Source organism: Mustela lutreola, chromosome 11, assembly GCF_030435805.1.
Source record: "Mustela lutreola isolate mMusLut2 chromosome 11, mMusLut2.pri, whole genome shotgun sequence".
NCBI lineage: Eukaryota > Metazoa > Chordata > Mammalia > Carnivora > Mustelidae > Mustela > Mustela lutreola.
Window position 1 is genome coordinate 73,419,337 of NC_081300.1, and position 17,410 is coordinate 73,436,746.

General features: G+C 50.8%; 1 protein-coding gene across 1 annotated transcript in view; it reads right to left on the reverse strand.

The window, feature by feature from the left end:
- MYO18B (myosin XVIIIB) overlaps window positions 1-17,410 on the reverse strand; it is a 250,714-nt gene that overhangs the window by 213,595 nt on the left and 19,709 nt on the right. The window contains exons 6-11 of the mRNA XM_059139951.1: window positions 16,829-16,941; window positions 15,388-15,564; window positions 10,602-10,800; window positions 9,124-9,266; window positions 8,203-8,303; window positions 7,815-7,878 (exon numbers count right to left, since the gene is read on the reverse strand). Of these exons, the coding sequence (XP_058995934.1) occupies window positions 7,815-7,878; window positions 8,203-8,303; window positions 9,124-9,266; window positions 10,602-10,800; window positions 15,388-15,564; window positions 16,829-16,941 (797 nt within the window). The remainder of the gene's footprint in view (window positions 1-7,814; window positions 7,879-8,202; window positions 8,304-9,123; window positions 9,267-10,601; window positions 10,801-15,387; window positions 15,565-16,828; window positions 16,942-17,410) is intronic.

Sequence of the window (17,410 nt, forward strand, 5' to 3'; positions counted from 1 at the left end):
TAACTAGGAAAGAAGTCTTGCAAAGATCCGCAACCAATTGGGACGGCATCAAAGCATGCAGTGACATTGAGAGATTCGCTGTGAAAATATTTCAATTAATAGCAAAAGCATGTTCCACTGATCCATCATATTTCTGGGACACCACAGGACCACAAAATCCCTAGCAACCAGGAGCTCAACCTAGCAACCACAGCTGCTCCACTGCAGCAAACGGAGGGAAGGAAGGCATCTTACCAACATGTTCTCGGTTATTTATGAGATTTCAAAGCAGCAGCGAAAGGACACCAAAAGGACAGTGGCAATACATTTATTATGGCTCCCACTGTCAGCTCTGAGCATTTGACTTTAAATTACAGGTGGACTCCATCATCCGCCACTTAGCTCATGTAAAGAGAAGGAGAAACTTTCCTTAAAGCTTAATCTGTTTCTTTTCCTCTCCCTCCCCTCCCACCCCCCACCCACTCCCTATGGTTCTGTTGCAATAGAAAATACAGAGAGACAAATGTATCTGTTTCTGATCCAAACAATTAGGATAGGGAAGATGTTTCCAGTGCCTTGAATTTCCAGGGAACCAAACACGCTGCTGGGATGTAAGCCCTCCTTGCATCCTTGCATCCCAGTCATGCACGGAGAGATCAGTGAAGCTAGTGCAGTAAGTCAAGCCACAGCCCAAGCGTCTGCTCACAGGAGAAGGAGTAAACAAAGGGCCGTGTGGCCAGGGCACAATGTTGGAGAATCACTTGGCAGCAAACAAGAACGAGCTGCCCGTGGGTGTGACCGCAATCCCGAATCCCACGGACCCGGGTTGAGCCAGAGAAGCCAGATACCAAAGGCTCTGTACCCTGGGACTCCCATCTCTGCAATGTTCAAGCATGGGCCAAACCAGCCTTCGGTAAGACAAGTCAGGTTGATGACTCTAGAATGAGAGGGACACACCTGCGGGCAAAGATACTTGAGGGAGTCTTTGTCAGAATGAGGCACGTTCTAGGTGTTGATCTAGGGTGTGGCTGCAGGTGTGGATAAGAATATAATCATCACTGAGTTGGAGACTAAAAATTAGTGTGTTGTATACGCTTTATGTCTCATCTCAATTCAAAAAAAAAAAAAAAAATTAGGGCACCTGGGTGGCTCAGTCTGTTTAGCGTGTAGCCTTCTGCTCAGGTCATGATCCCGGAGTCCTGGGATCTAGCCCCGCATTGGGCTCTCTGCTTAGCAGGGAGACTGCTTCTCCCTCTCCCTCTGTGTGCCACTCCCCCTGCTTGTGCTCACTCTCTCAAAAAAAAATAAATAAATAAAAGTGAAATAAAATAATGAAAAAAGAGAAAAGCCAACTCACACCGTGCCCAGAGTTTATCTGAGGTAATCAAAGACTCAAGGTCAACCAAAGACTGCAGGTAATTTAGTGAGGGGAAAAAAAAAAATCCAGAATGCTCTCTCTACATTAGACTGGGCTGTGCTTAGAGCACCCAAGAGAATCCTACAATGCAGAGAGAGGCCAGGTTTGGATTTGGAGGCAGACAAAGACAGATATTCCCCCAGACTCTCTGCTCCCCAACATGGTGACTTTGTCCAGATCTCCTGCCCTCGTCCTGGGGCTCAGTTTCCACCCCTGTAGAATGGAAATCGTAGCCCACCCTCCTCCCAGAGCCACTGTGAGGAGTAAATGAGTCATGTGTAAAAGCATACAGCATAGTGTCTGGCACAGAGTGGTGCCTAATAAATGCTGGCCCCTGTGCACCACGGAGTATTTCCCACTGTACCTTTACCCAAGCTGTTCTGCTTTCCCAGACACCCTTCCCCCCTGCTGCCCAAGGGCAGGTCCAGCACTCCATGGAAGGTGAACCAGGCATGGCCCTGCCCTCAAGAGGCTCCCCTACGAGGGGAACAGATGTGCAAACTGAATGACAGCTGGAATGAGGGCAGGGGTGGGGGGAGGGGGCTGGGAGCCTCTGGGAAGGGTCAGAGGCTTCCTGGAAGTAGTGGCGCATGAAGCAGACAGAATGTGCTGGGGCGGGGGGAGGGGTGCGCGGGGAAAGGAAGTGTCTCCAAGCAGAAGGACACCCGGGAGTGTGTGCATTGATCGAGTTGGCCTGTCTCGCTGTGCGAAGGGCAGTGGAGAGCCTCGGGGTGCATCTGGGAGCTGCTCTCTGATGGAGCCCAGGGCTACTGGAAGCCTCCCCAGCCGCCGAGGGGAAGCTGGTATGGGAGCACTGTCCTCCCTGAAGCTGGCCCTTAGAAGGAAAACACTGAACATGCACTCGATTCTCTTGCAAAAGAAACATCGGTGCCCACAGAGGTGGGTGAACCTCATAGAGAATGTGGGGTGGACAGGACCGGTGATGGCCCGGAGCCTGAATCTCCCCATAGCTGAGCCGTTCTGCCGCATGCTCAATCTGACCCATTCAAACCCACTCTGGGCACCGGGAGCCCATTTAAGGAGGGAGAAGAGGAAACATGGCTTGAGCACCTGCTACACTGTGCTGGGTACTTCTACTCTATAAGGTAGGCGTGGGTCTCTCCGACTGACAGAGGAGAAAGCTGAGGCTCAGAGAGGCCCTTGGAGCCACCCAACTGGGCAGGAGAAAATTCATTACATGCCAGAAACTCTACTGTCCCCACTGCTAGGAGCAGATGGAGGAGCTGGATATGGCTCTACCCATTCCCCAGGTGCAAACACTGAGGATAAATGACCAAAGAAGGCATGGTGGGTCGGATCCCAGAGCATGTGGCCTTCAGCCACAACACAGAATCAAGGTGACAGAGGGGGCCAGGCAATAGTGCCAGATTCGGGGTCAGGTCCAGCCCTGCTCCTGCCACTTCCAAGCTGTGTGCTGGGAGGCAAGTAACTTCACCTCTCTGAGCCTGGTTACTGCTCCTGAAAGACAGATGTGATAATAATCCCTTTGCTCAAAAGACCATTGGGAGGATTCAAGAAGGGAGGGCTCTGGGCAGAGCCCCTGGCAAGAGGACACGATCTCCCATCTTCCCATTTGGAGACCATTCCTCCACAGTTGACAACTGAGTCATAAAAATTAAATGTGCCTTGGGCCAAAGCCTGGAAGGTAACAGCCAGAAGCACACTGCTGGGAGGCAAAGATGATTATTATTATCACTGCTGCTGGGCACTTTAAAAAAAATCAGGCTAGGTTGCAGAAAAATAAATTATAGAGAAGAAGAAAATAATATGAAAGCTTTGTGATTTCAAATATGTCCTGGTACCCTGACAGATCTCAGATGAGTTCCATTTAAAAGCTGAAAGTGGCAGGAAGCAAGGGCACAGGGCAGGGACCAGGAGCTGGGAATGACAGTCAGTGAGTGAAGGCGGCCACCTGGGGCAGGAACCAGCCCACAGAGCTCAGTGTTTCTGGCCTAGGCCTTCCTCCAGCTGACAGTCCCCTGAGACTCATTCTGGGTTCTGCAGTCACACTCCACCTTCCTCTTTGTATCAGGTGCTATGAGGACCAGGAATGCTGGCCTCACTGCCCCTGGTTGACCTCACTCAGTGCACCACCAGACCAGCTCATGCTCACCTCCTCCAGGCAGCCCTCCTGGATATGCCTCTACCCCTCCCAGCCTGACCTCAGCCGACTGACACCTCTAATTCAAGCACCTGTCATTCTGGCTTCAAATGACCTGCTACTGTGGCCATTGAGTCCTTCGCGACAGAGACCCAGCTGAGTTATCTCTCTGTTAGTGCCTGGGACACCATGAGATCAATAAATATCCATTGATGAGTCAATGTCAATGAGCTGCTGTTGGTTAGCGTCCCTGAATCAGAGCCACGGACGCTGAGGTAGACTTTACCCACCCACTGCACCAGCCCCACGGTGCTCCTAATCCCGTGTTCAAGGACCCCAGAGGCCAGGTCGGCTGAAGAAGAAGAGCCCCAAATTCTCAAAGTCCTTTCTCCGGGCTTCTCTGGGATTCCCAGCAAACCACCTCTCTCCAACCCAACCAGCTCCCAGGACACAGGCATTGGATCCAAAGAGAGACACAAGATCCCCAAATCCCCAGGAAACGTCTTTGAAGATACAGTGGGATAAATTAAATTGCAATTAATATAGTTCTGCCTACCACGGCCACAAAATTTAAAAAATTGAAAAGACACGATTTTAGCTAAGTTGTGAGGGGGACTGCTCGTTCATTTATTCACCCAACAAACATTTATTGCTGTGTGCCCAGCTCAGTGCCAGGCCTTGTAAAATACATAAGCAGTGAAGTGAACATAGAAGACCTCCATCTTCTTGGACCTTAGGATGGTGGGGAGACAGACAATAAGCAAACAGGCAGCGTGAAACATGATAAGAGATTGTCATCAACGGGATCACACACACACACACACACACACACACATACACATGCACACACGAGCAGTGTGTGTTTGTGTGTGTCTCTCCCTGGACAGGGGCCTGGGAAGCAGGGAATAGTAATACTGGCACAAAGGCCCAGGATGGATGCACAAAGATATTTATCATCTCATTATTATATATATATAGTATATATTTTATATAGAGAGTATATTGATGTATATATATTGTGTACATACACTATATATTTTTTTTAAAGTAATCTCTACACACAACATGGGACTCAAACTCACGATCCCAATATCGAGTCAAAAACCCCACCAACGGAGCCAGACGGGTGCCCCCAAAATAAATGTTACTTTAAAGGTATAAACTAGAGGATAGAGATAAGGTCAACGAGACTAAAACAAGGTGTGGACTGCCAAGGGGCCTGGACTAGGGGCCTCATGGGTCCCTGAAGCCTTACCCCACCCAACTGGTCCCATGTTGCTATAAAAGGTAAAAGCGAATAATAATCCAAATCATAATATGATAATACAATCTGCGTTTCCAAGTATTTGATGGACCTCCTCTCATTTAATTTGGGAGCAAGGAGGACCTTAAGACAGATTATGTCAGAGCAGAACTGATCTGAGTCCGTGGGACCAGCTAGGAGGAGGGGAAGCCTCGGCCAGGGATGAAGTGAGCTATAGATTTGCCAGTAGAAATGCAGCACATATAGTTCAATTTGAATCTCTGATAAACGATGGGTACTGTTTTGTATATTTCCCTGTACTATCTGATAGAGCAGGAATGCTGGCTTCATTGCCCCATCCAACTTCAATCTCTAGCTCACCTCCTCCAGGCAGCCTCCAGGCCTGCCCATGCAAAATTTGGGGCATAATTATACTAAAAAAAATATTCTATGTGTGTCTGAAATTCAAATTTAACTGGTCATCCTGTAGGATATTTTTTTTTTTTAGTTTTACTGAGTTATAATGGACAGATACAAATTGTGTATTTTTAGATGTACAATGAGATGATTTAGTATAGGTACACATTCTGAAATGACTGCCACAATGAAGTTAGTGAAGACATCCATCACTTCACATAGTTACCATCTTTGTGTGTGGCGAGAACAATTAAGATCCACTCTCCTTGGCGCCTGGGTGGCTCAGTGGTTAAGCCGCTGCCTTCGGCTCAGGTCATGATCTCAGGGTCCTGGGATCGAGTCCCGCATCGGGCTCTCTGCTCGGCAGGGAGCCTGCTTCCTCCTCTCTCTCTCTGCCTGCCTCTCTACCTACTTGTGATTTCTCTCTGTCAAATAAATAAATAAAATCTTTAAAAAAAAAAAAAAAAAAAAAAAAAAGATCCACTCTCCTAGGAAATTCGACGTACGCAATAAACACTGTTATGAACTATAGTCCTCATGCTGTACATTCGGTCAGTTACAAGATGAAGTTCTGGGCATCCTGTATATTTGTGTGCTCAACCTGGCAACTTGGAGAGCTTGTACTTGGCAACTCCCATTCTTGGGGGGTATTTCCTGACCACCACATGCCCTTACTGAGATAGTACTGGGACCACCCAGCCCCAGAAAACTAGCCCAGGCTGGGATCAAAGAACAGTGAGCTTTCAGATTTTATTTTTGTTCTTAGAACACTGAGGAAAGTTTCCCTGGATACCTGCCAGGTAGCAGAGAGAGAACAAAGGAACACCCTACCAGTTTCCCTAAATCAACTGGTCTAAAGAAAACACCCCCCAGAAACACACAAAAAAAGAAATCTACTTCAAAAGCCTGCCTGACACAGATTCCCACTGTGACCCATTCCTGTGTGCAGACTGTTAACAAAAAGTCAGGCTGAGGAGAGCACACAAGGACCAGAAGCTGGAGCTCTTCTCCTCAAAAACAATCCTCTTGCACACTCAAATGGATACATCTGGCCAAAGTTCATGAACACAAATGGGAAAGCCCACTGCCGGGATAGCCTCTCGTCCGGGGCAGTCACAGTCAAGGTCTGGGGTCCTAACAGTTCCCCAATCATGGGGAGATAGGGTCTGGAAGAAAACCATACCGTGGACGCCTGTCAGCAAAATGGGGTGTTGGAGGAAGAGTGGATTAGCCCCCAGAATTTAAAGATGGAACAGCTGCATCCTCTTACTCCTACTGCAAAAATCAGCTCCATGTTAGTGGTCCTTGGGGGCGGGGGGTGGTTCCTGGACCAGCACCAGCAGCATCACCCAGGAACCTGGGAAGAATGCAGATTCCAAGGCCCTTCCCCAGACCTGCTGAATCGGTAACTCTGGAGAGTACCCAACAGTGTGTGTGTGCGTGTGTGTGTGTATGTGTGTGTGTGTATGTGTAGATAGCTTCATTAATGTGTAATTGACAAAAGCTAAACGACTCATCCTTAGAAGGTATAATCTGACAAACTTTGATACATGTTCCCATGAAACTATCACCTTAATAAAGACAATGAACATATCCATCAATCCATCACCTCCCAAAAGTTCCTGTTTATCACCCTTTCTCCCCTCCTCCTGCCCCACGCAGTGCACAGGCAACCACTGCCCTATTTTCTGTCACTGTTGGTCAGTCCACAATTCATAGAGTTTCACATTATCTATCCTCCTCTCTGTGGTGAACTTCTATTCGATCCTCAAAACCCTATCCAATGTCCCTGTAGCTAAGAAGCCTTCTCTGACTGAGACCAAGTAGCTCTTTCAACTATCCTCTGGTGCCCACAGCATCTTGGGCAAGTCTAGCATATTCGTATCTCACACGACTGCACTAATACCCGCATCCCTCTCTCCCAATTGAGTAAAAATTCATGAATGGAGACCATAATCCCGAAGCTTAGCACAGGCCTGGCACCGGAGCTGGTGGTAGGTGTAGTGGGGGGGGCGACTCAGAAAACAATTGTAAGAAATAAACAAATGAATAAAAGAATAAGCAAACAAGTCAACACCTTGTTTTTATTTTTACACAAAAGACTACCATCTCTCCAGGTCTTACTCACAGAGCGTGTCTTCCAGGAAGCCGTCCCGGACTGCACCCACCCATGTGAATCACCAGTAATATCTATTAAGTGTACCAGATTGATGGATCTAGGCCAAGTCCTGTGCTCCACATTTTGTGTACATCATTTCTTTTACCCTTACCCCGACCCGATGAGGCAGATACTACTATTCACATTATTTGCCCGAAAAGGAGACAGGTGTTCAGAGAGGTTGGGTCTGAGATCATGTAGCTAATATGGGTCAGAGGCAGGGTTTGAGCCCGGAGCCTGCACGCTTACCTCTCCATATGCCACCTTCTGGCTCCCCTTACGTGTACAAGTCCCAGTTACCCTACAAGCCCAGGCCCCACAAAGGTAGCCCTTGTGTCCCCCACATGACCGGTCCTTGCCAACCGTGTCCCCCACAGGCAAAGGAGAAGAGTCATGCAGGGAACCCCTCCGTCATGCTCCCATCCTGGCCACAGGGACACACACATCCGCACACTCCTCGGAAGGACCTCCTCCTTACCTTGGGCCATATGCCCATGCCGAAGGAGTGACTCTCCGCCATCTGGTGCAGGTACAGCTCCGTCCTGGAAGCAGAGGAGGGACTGGAAGTCAGAGAGGGGCTGCCCACACCAGGGCCCTGGCAGAGCACATAGTCCTCATGGCAGAGGGCTCCCTTGCCATGGTCCGGATGGCCCCAGCGCCTGCGCCAGGCCCTAGTCCCATTTCTGGAATATTCTGCACTCCCTGCCCTTCTGTGGCCCTTCCGAAGTGCCAGGAAGCCCTGGCATGAAGAACATAAACCACATACACCCAGGGGACAAGAAGCTAACGTGCTCTGGGGTCATATCTGAACAGCCAACCTGAATGAGTCCTAGCTGCCTGCAAAGTTCAAAGATGCCATCACTCACCTGAGATCCAGGTCCAACCCTGCCAGCATCTGGGAGAAAACCTCGAAATTGCCTTCTCCTTCTGGCTGCCGGGCCACACAGCTCTTCTCCAAGAGCATTGTCTGCAACAGGAATGGACACAACGTGGTTGGCCTGCAGGGTACACCAGACGGCGGCCCCGTTGGGGCACCCCTCTGCCCTGATGCACTCTTGGGGGCAACAGCTCACAGCCACACTCTGTCGGACACTTCTGTATAGAACCTGCGCCCTCCTTTTTCCCACTGATTCAGAGCCCGTTTAGGGACTTGACTACTGCTGTAGATTCATTCTGATTAAAGCATCCAAAGGTAATAACAATTAAATGGAGCCACTCTCCAACATATTCGTATTTAACAGAAGCTTACCAACCAGACCCAAGTGGTGATTAACAGGGGAACTGCAGGGCCGGGACAGAAAAAGGACTTATTTGGCATCGGTGAGTTTTCTTTGAGTCTGGACATTATCCCTGCTCAGCATACAAACCATCCTTCTAATAACCTAATCCTATTTTCTGCTCAAGCAGCATGTTTGAGGTGGGAAGGGGAGCAGCACTGGTGATCGTGGAGATAGGAACAAACAGACCATGTGTTGGTTACACACAGCAGGGCCACAGAAGGCTGGCGAGTGTCTGTTTAATTTCAGCTTATGCTTTTAAGAGCCAGCTAATGAGAGGCTGGGTTACATATTTACCCATGAATATTTCATCCCTGCGACATTCAGAGGTGCAGACGGGCTAGCAATGCTCCGGGGTGCTGAGGGAGGAGAGGGCCATGGCTTGGGGATCCACAACCATTAGGATACATGCCAGGGTCCCAGGTGGAGGCGTGACCTCTGCTGGGTGGAACTGGGACACCCAGTTCCAGCACCCAGAGCCCTCCACCCCCGTCTGCCCAGAACACCCACCTGGAGCTGAGCGGCCGCAACTCGCCCCGTGGCATTGAAGTCCAGCGACATCACCATGGCGACCCGGGTGGCATTGTAGCTGTGGCCAGTGGACACAGAGCCAAAAGCCCGGAGAACTGTGAAGGTAGCTCGGATCTTCTCCACTGTTGGAGGCATGGGGCAAGGCGTCACTTATGGCCCAGGAGCTGCAACCCCACCTCTCACAGTACTACCTTCCCTGCTGGCAACTGCACTGGTCCAAGCCCATCTGGCCCCAAGCCCCAGCAGGCTCCCCACCACCTCTCCAGCTCAGCACTAAACCACAGACTTTTCACTGCTGCCCGGGCTGTGTACTGCAAGCAGGGTGCAGGGGGAGCAAGACTGAGTCAAGGAGGGGAGACTCGCAGGGCCAGGATAGATACAGCCTGATGACAGGGGCTGCCAGGGCATGACGCAGAAGGGCAGAGCATGAACATTCTCAGACCTGCTCTGAGGGAGCTCACAGGGTAGCAACAGCCTTGAAAAGCCCTCCAGTCTCCCCACAACTATTTATTGGGTACCTACTATGTGCTAGGCACTGTGCCAGGCACCTGGGTACAGCCTATCCTGACTCCCACCCCCCAACACATGCACTCACAGCAGAACTACATTTTGAGAAAGCCAAGACTGGTGCCTCTCCCCATTTTATCCCCAGTTCCTAATGTGAGTCAGATGAAGAGCAGGTGATCGATAAAGGTTTGGAACAACTGTAGTGAGACAGCAGCACACACAGTAGTAAGAGGATTTGAATATGGGCTCTGCCTTTGCTAGTTATCTAACTTGGGGCAAGTCAACCTCTCTATGCCTCTGATATCCCATCTGAAGATGGAGATAATCATTGTACCCACATCTCTCCTTAAAGCCTAGCTGAAACATCATTACCTCAAGGAAATCTCCACTTCCCACTCCAAGGAAATCCCCACTTCCCTCTCTTCTGGGCTCCCCCCACTGCCCCACCTCTCTCCTAACAAGCTCTGCCAGCACTGTGTGCAGAACATGCAAGTTTGGAATATATATGAAGTTCGGTTTCCCTTCTAGTTGTCAAATCCTCATGAGCATAGGCCCTGCCCTTCTGTCTTTACTTATTGGGTTCTCTGTACAGTTGAGCAGGTTGTGCACTGCATAAGGACACCTTTTCTAAGGGGCACATCATTTACATCATATAATCATAGGTTTATGTATTTATTAGGATGATTTCCCAGCACACAGCAGACAGGAGTTTAGTTCTAACAATGTCAGTATATGATGATTTTTTTGCCAATAGCTGTGAATGTCTTGAGGAAGGTTGTCCAATGAACCACAGGTGGCCCTGCCCAGAAGCAAGAACAGCGTCTGCCCATTGATGCTCAGTGAATGCTAGCTGAATGGACATAAGGAGGAGAAACCCAGTGCCCACTCCAACTCTCCCCACCCTCCCCTACAACCCACCCCCAACACGTGTTCCCTGGAGACCACTATACCTGAGACCCTGCCATCCACACCACCTGCCATTGCCACCAGGTGCTCCAGGAGCTGCTCACAGCAGGTGGTCTTCCCAGCACCACTGCGGCCCAGGGCCACGATGCTCTGGTCTCTCCGCTGGCTCAGTAGCACCCAGTATGCCCGCTGCGCCAAGGAGGCCAGATGGGCTGGCAGGCCATCCCGGCGGCCCCTGGGCACCTGCAGGAAGATATCCTAGGCTTCAGTCTTTCCACCCCGGCCAGTGCTGAGGGAGCATTCCAAGACAGTGCCCCACCCCAGCCTTGAGCCCAGATTCATGTCCTGTCATCCTACCCCAGCCTTTTCAGAGGAGTCTTGAATGTAACCAGAAAAAGCCCAGCCTTGGGGTCTAGTCTTGCCCTGACCCACTGTGAGTCCTTCAGCAGCCTTTGAGCCCACTCCAAGTCTGGATCTTCTCTCTTGCTCCTTGGAGGCTTGTGTCAACTCATTATTGGATAGTACTTGCCCGGAATGAGGCAGCTTGATAAAATGGCAAGATTGATTAATAATGTCTGCCATGGAAACAGAATGAGGCACAGGGTAGCTAGTGCTATGTGTGCCATGTATTTGCCATAACAGTTTTAGGTAATACCTTAGATCCTTCACTCCATTCAGCCATCCACTCAGCCATTCATTTACTCTTCATTCAGTTAAAAAATAATTACTGAGTGTCTACTACATGTGAGACACTGTTCCAGGCACTGGGGGTACAGCACTGTACAAATCGGGGAAAGGAAAGCCCTACCAACCATGAAAAGATACCATTATATACCTATTAGAATGCCTAAAAAAAAAAGTTTAAAACTAATTTTTAACACCCACTACCAAGTTCTGGAGAAGATACAAAGCTACTGGACTTCTCATACAATGCTAGTAAGAAGGCTAAAATGACACGGTCACTCTGAGAAAGAGTGAGATATACGCTCAGCATCCAACCCGGCAATCCCGTTCTTAAGTATTCACCCTAGAGAAATAACTGTGTGTGTTCACCAAAAACCTTCAATGGTACCGGCTTTATTGGACATATATTCAAAATCACTGGAAACTAGGAACAACCATTGGCAAAAATTGCCATTTAACGAGGGAAAGAACGTAAGCAGCCATTGCCGTTTGAGCACTGAAAGTCCCCTGTCCCAGAAAACCCCTCTATCCTGGGGAAACCAGGACAGCTGGTCACCCAATGAGTGGCACACACACCATACAAGAACCCGGGCCAGTGGCTGCAGTGACATGGGTGAACATGAAATGCATCCTGGGACGTAGAAGAAGCCAATTCAAAGGTGGCTGGCTGCACTGTTCCAATGACATGACTTTTCAGAAAAGGCCCAACTCTAGGGACAGAAAAAAAAACCCAGATCAGTGGATTCCAAGGGCAGGACCATGGGAATGGAGAGTGACTATACAGGGACCAGAGGACTAGGAACAGCCCTGTAATTGATGGTGCAGTTGGTTAGCGAACTACCCATGTGTGGCTGAAACTTATAGGTCTGTAGGCTGGAAAGACTGAATCAAACCGTATGTAAATTATACGCTAATGAATCTGATTTAAACCAAAACAGCGTTGCCCCATGGAGCTTGCTTTCTGTTGGGAAGAGCCAGATGATAAAGAAAACAAAGAATTAAACTAGATCTCACAGGAGATGTTGTAAAGCCATGAGCCTGAATAAGATCACCAAGGAAGTGGGTGTTTAAAGAGGAGGAGACAGGGCACCTGGGTGGCTCAGTGGGTTAAACCTCTGCCTTTGGCTCAGGTCATGATCTCAGCGTCCTGGGATAGAGCACTGCATTGGGCTCTCTGCTCAGCAGGGAGCCTGCTTCCCTTCCTCTCTCACTGTCTGCCTCTCTGTGATCTTTCTCTCTGTGTGTCAAATAAATAAATAAAATCTTTTTTAAAAAATAAATCAATAAAGAGGAGGAGACAAGAGGGGAGGAGACAAGAGGTGTGGGACAGGCACTGGGTCTTGGGGAAGTCAGGGAGACCAGCGAAGGAGGCTGAGGAGGAGGGCCGGCAGGACAGAAGGAAATCCAGGACAGGGGAGACCTGGAGCTCAGGAAGGGAGGGTCTGCAGGAGAAGGGGGGCGTGGCTATGCCAAATGCCCTGGGGAGTAAGGGTGGGGCAGGTAAGGTGAAACCAGAGTCTGGAGCATTTGACAAAGTCTGCTTAGCGTGGCCTTTGGGTGGAAAGCAAGAGGCTGACAGGAGGCAAAGTGGTCAGTGGAAAGGCACCAAAATGGGCAGGGCAGCGGGCCCAGCTGGAGGAGGACACCCAAAGCCTGGCATGACAAGTAGGTGAATATGGGGCCCAGTGACACCCCATCTGCCCTCTCCACTGCCAAGCAGGGCCAGGGGCTCAAATCCCCACATGGTGGCTCTTCCCTTCACCTGGACCTTTGGCCTGGGGCTGAGGGCCGCCCCCAGTCGTCAGCTGGCCTCCCCTCCCCAAGACACCCAGACACAATAATGAGTCCCTGTCCTGACACAAAAAACAGGGCTCAGCAGGATCCCCAGAGCTGGCAAAGGTGGGACACGCCCCCACACTGGCTGGACATGGCCTTCAGGCAGGCCGCAGGCAGAAGGTTCTGGGATCTGAATCCCAATGCTGCCTTCCACTCTGGAAACGCTGAAGTTCAGGGAACAGGCTATCCCACCTGTCAGTCCCCTCAGAGGTTTGTGGGGGGCTAGAAGGACAAAGGGAGGATCCTCCTAATCCAGGCCCCTTTGTACATAAACAGGTGTGCATATGCACACGTGTCTTGCATGTTGGCACATAGGCGTGCTTACGGGCACACACATCCAACAGTGGCAGAAGCCGCAGTTACACAGAGCTGTACCCATCTAAACTACACACCCATGCTCACACCCATGCACCCAGCGCCCCCAGGCACACACTCAACTCCCAGCCATCCCCAGTGAGAGAGCCCTCACCCCCACCCCGCACCGCCCCCACGTCGCCCCAGTCCCCACCCAGCCCATCTTGGGGGTGGCCCCAGGCCCAGGCTCACCACAGGTCACTGCTCCCACCTGGTGGCCATTGGAGGAACCACATGTGACTCAGCCAAAGTGTAGAAGGGAGTTTCAGGTTTGGGTTTGGGAATCTGGACCTTTGAGGGGGTCCCATCCCCATCTCAGAGTTTCAGGGGCCCGGGACATCACCTAAATCCTTACAAGGCATATTCCCAAAGCCTGCACTTTCAGCTTCTCAGCCCAGATTCTGTAAAGAATGCCTCAGTCCAGAACAGTCAGCAAGAATCTGGCTCACTGTAGGGGTCTGTACAAAATCTCCTGGAGGCTTCTAAGGAGCAAGAGGCACCATGCAGCTTCTTGGGAGGCTCGGAGGCCTGAGACTGAACGAGCAGAAGCACAGCCCTCACAGCAAGGGAGGGGAGGGTGCACAGGCCCCAAGACAGCGGGGCTGGGGAGCACGGGAAGGGGTGGTGTGGTGTCCTGGAGAAGAGGGATCTTGAAGGGGGATTCAGAACCACTAGCCTTTTTTTTTTTTTTTAATGGAGTTTAGCATCATTCGAGGGCTATGAGTAGATTGGTTCCTTGGCCCCCCAAGATGTAGCTTTTCATCCCCAGTTAACAGACGAGAGAACAAGGCCGAAGAGAGGTCGTGATCATTCCAAGGCACTCAGGGGGCATTAGCAGCTGTGCTAGAGGCTTGTGCTTTCCCCAATCACGAAGTCCTCGCCACGGCGCCCAAGTAAGACCTCCAAGCAGGTGTCATGCCTGCACTAGATCCAATTTCCATCAGCACGGAAGACTGTCTCCCACCTCTGCTGAAGACCCCCTCCCCCAGAAGCTGGCATCATGCTCAGGGAAAGCCAGAATCCTTACGGCCACGTGGAAGACCTGCTGTGATCAGTCCCCGCTGGTCCCGGCCTCCCCACTCTCTCCCCAGCAATCAGCTGCTCTACCCACCATTGTCTTTGTCAGTGGGGGCCTGTCTTCCCCCTCCAGAACGGAAGCACCACAAGGACAGTCTGTCTGTCTTCCTCCCTGCTTTTGCACCCCCATGCCCTGCATCGAGGAGACTCTCCGTCAGTATCTCAATCAACAGCCTGGGGGACCAGGAGCCTATCTGGCTCAGGTGGCCAGGGTGTGGCTGCAGACACCGCCACAAGGGGACGCTGAGAGATTGCATTTTCTGGGACTGTCTGCCCAAAAAAAACACGGGCCATTTCTCCACTTGGCAGGGAGGAAAAAAAAAAAAAAAAAAAGGAAAAGCAGAATCAATCGGGGCTTCTGGTTCCCGATTTATGTGGGTGTCTGGAACCCTCGAATGTGCAGTATGGGGTTTGAGGCGCAAAAATGCTGACGGCCTGAGTTTCACCCCCAGCTCTCCCCTTTGCGGAACTGGAGGGCTGGCCCCGCAGATCTCGCCTACCAACAGGCAGCAGGTAAAGGTCCTATCTCTTCAGGGGTGCGTGAGTATTAGCTGAGATACTCCGAAAAGGTACTTGAAGTAGCACCTGGCCCAGAGCTGATATTAGTTCAATATTTCTGTCATGATTATAGTCTCTAATGTCCCTGTTTGTTTCCAGCCCTGATTCATCCATCATTCCCCTCTCCGGAGGGGGGCTCAGATGGTCCTTGATGCCCACGATGCCCACAATGCCCCAGATCTTCTATCTGGCAGGATGGGACTCACAGACAGGTTTGCAGGGGGCTCCAGCTGCCCCCTGCTCTCCCCTGAGATGCAGAGGGGACACCACCCCACCCGTCAGGTGCCCTTGCCTCCACCATGTCCCCATGGTCCTGCTTACCTTGCCTGCAGAGGGCGCTGGGGGCCCTGGGGACTGGAGGACGATCAGGTCTGGCCCCTTGAAGGTGTGGGGCAGCTGCGCCCGGTATCGGTGGAGAAGCGTGTTCAGGACACTCGATTCGTTGATACTGACCAGGGAGGCCAGGTCCTCAGCCTGGTCCAGCTCAGGGGGGTTGGCCTGTGAAGCATCACGCAAAGTGTCCTGTGGGCCTCCATACTACTGCCATCACCCCTACACACACACACACACACACACTCATGCACACACACACATGCACACACGCACACACGCATGCTCACATGCACACACAGCCCCAGTGACCCTCTCCCTGGAGAGCTGTTTCCCTCAGACCAGGACAGAAAGTGAGGACTCCAGAAAGAGAGAAACAGAACCATACAAATGAAATAAGGACAACCCTACCATCACTGCCCAGGGAGGGGAGAGGCTCCAAAGAGAGCCAGCAAGATTCGGACAGCCTCCCATGTCTCAAACACCACAAGAAGGGGGTTGTTCCAGAGAAAGCAAGTGTGCGTGCCTGTTGCCCCCTCTCTGGGTTTTGCCAGGGAGTCCTGCAGGTGTTCTGTGAGATTCGGGGATGAAGGCCAGTGGTAAAACAGCCCCATTTCTCTGATAGCCCATCATGCATTGATCCTTTGGATATGCCCAAATTCTTCCGGAAGCAAGGGACAACTGCAGCTTCTCTTTGGGGCAGCCATTCTAAAAGCCTTCCTACTATTCTTTCCAGCTTCAGAGAGTTTTCTGGGCCCAGTGCTCTGGGGTTTGGGTGAAGTCTGGGCTCCTCACAGGTCAGCGGACGCGGGCCCACTACAAACTGTAAATACCAGCAGGAGTAGAGGTCCTGGGGCCGGCAGAGGGCAGAAAAGGAGGAATAATGAATGAGACCCACAAGGAGCTGCTGGAAGAAACATCTTCTTGATTAGTAGGCTGTGAGAGGTGGAAGAGGACGAGGACAGGACACTTTTCCCCCATCATTAGACTCTAAATCTCAAAAAGATTTATGGTGTATTATAAAAATTATACAAAATGTAGTTGGGCTTCTCAACCAAAAGAAAAGTTAATACCCCTAAATGATAGGCCATTGAAACCTAAGCTATAGCTGCACATTTGGCTCTGAGTTCCCTGGCAGCCAGGGTAAAAAGGGAAACATGCATCTGCAATGTCCATAAAACGAAAAGCAAGCACTTTCTTGGATCAAGAAGAACTCCCAGTTCTGACACATATGTCTGTTCTTGTATCCTCGCTAAGAGAACGCTGGGGTAGAGCGACGACCCTATGACAATATACTGCCAGGAGAGCAACAGAGGTCGATGATGGTTTTCCTTACCACTCCCTCCAGCATGTGCAGTCAGATACTGGACCTCTCTTGCAGGGCTGGGGAAAGAAGGTATGGAGCATGCGGGGAGGGGGATGTAGGGCTCACCCTATGAACATGTTCCTCGTCCACCTCGGTGATGGTTTTGTCAGCATCGATGAGAAGTCGTACCCTTCCTGCCGGCAGGTCAGCTGTTCCCTCATCTGGCTTCAGCACAGTTGCTGGTGACAGTGCAGAGAGAGAGAGAGAGAGAAAGGCTCTAAGCCGAATGGTCAGACCACAGAGCTTATAGAAGGATCAAATTATGACCCTGAACCCTTTGAGGACAGAAGCTGAGTCTGGGTTAATTGGGCTTTCATCATCTGGCTCAGTGCCAGGCTCAGGGTAAGCACCCTGGTACTGAGGTGCACTGACCCATCTTGTATCTACACCTGGGAGGGGAGACAATGCCATACGGGTTGCCACTTCCCCTTCCAGGGTCCATGGCAGACATCACTAATCAATCACTCTGCACAGCTGTGTTCTGACTGGGACGCATGATTGCTTCTCAGTAGAGGGTGGTCACAACGAATTGACAAAAGCGGGCTCGTGAGGTGAAATCTCTTTGGTCATTTGCACTTTTTGCACTTTTTGCACTCTTTGCCTCATTGCCTCAAGGAACCCTAGAGGAGACAATGCTCAGAGCATTAG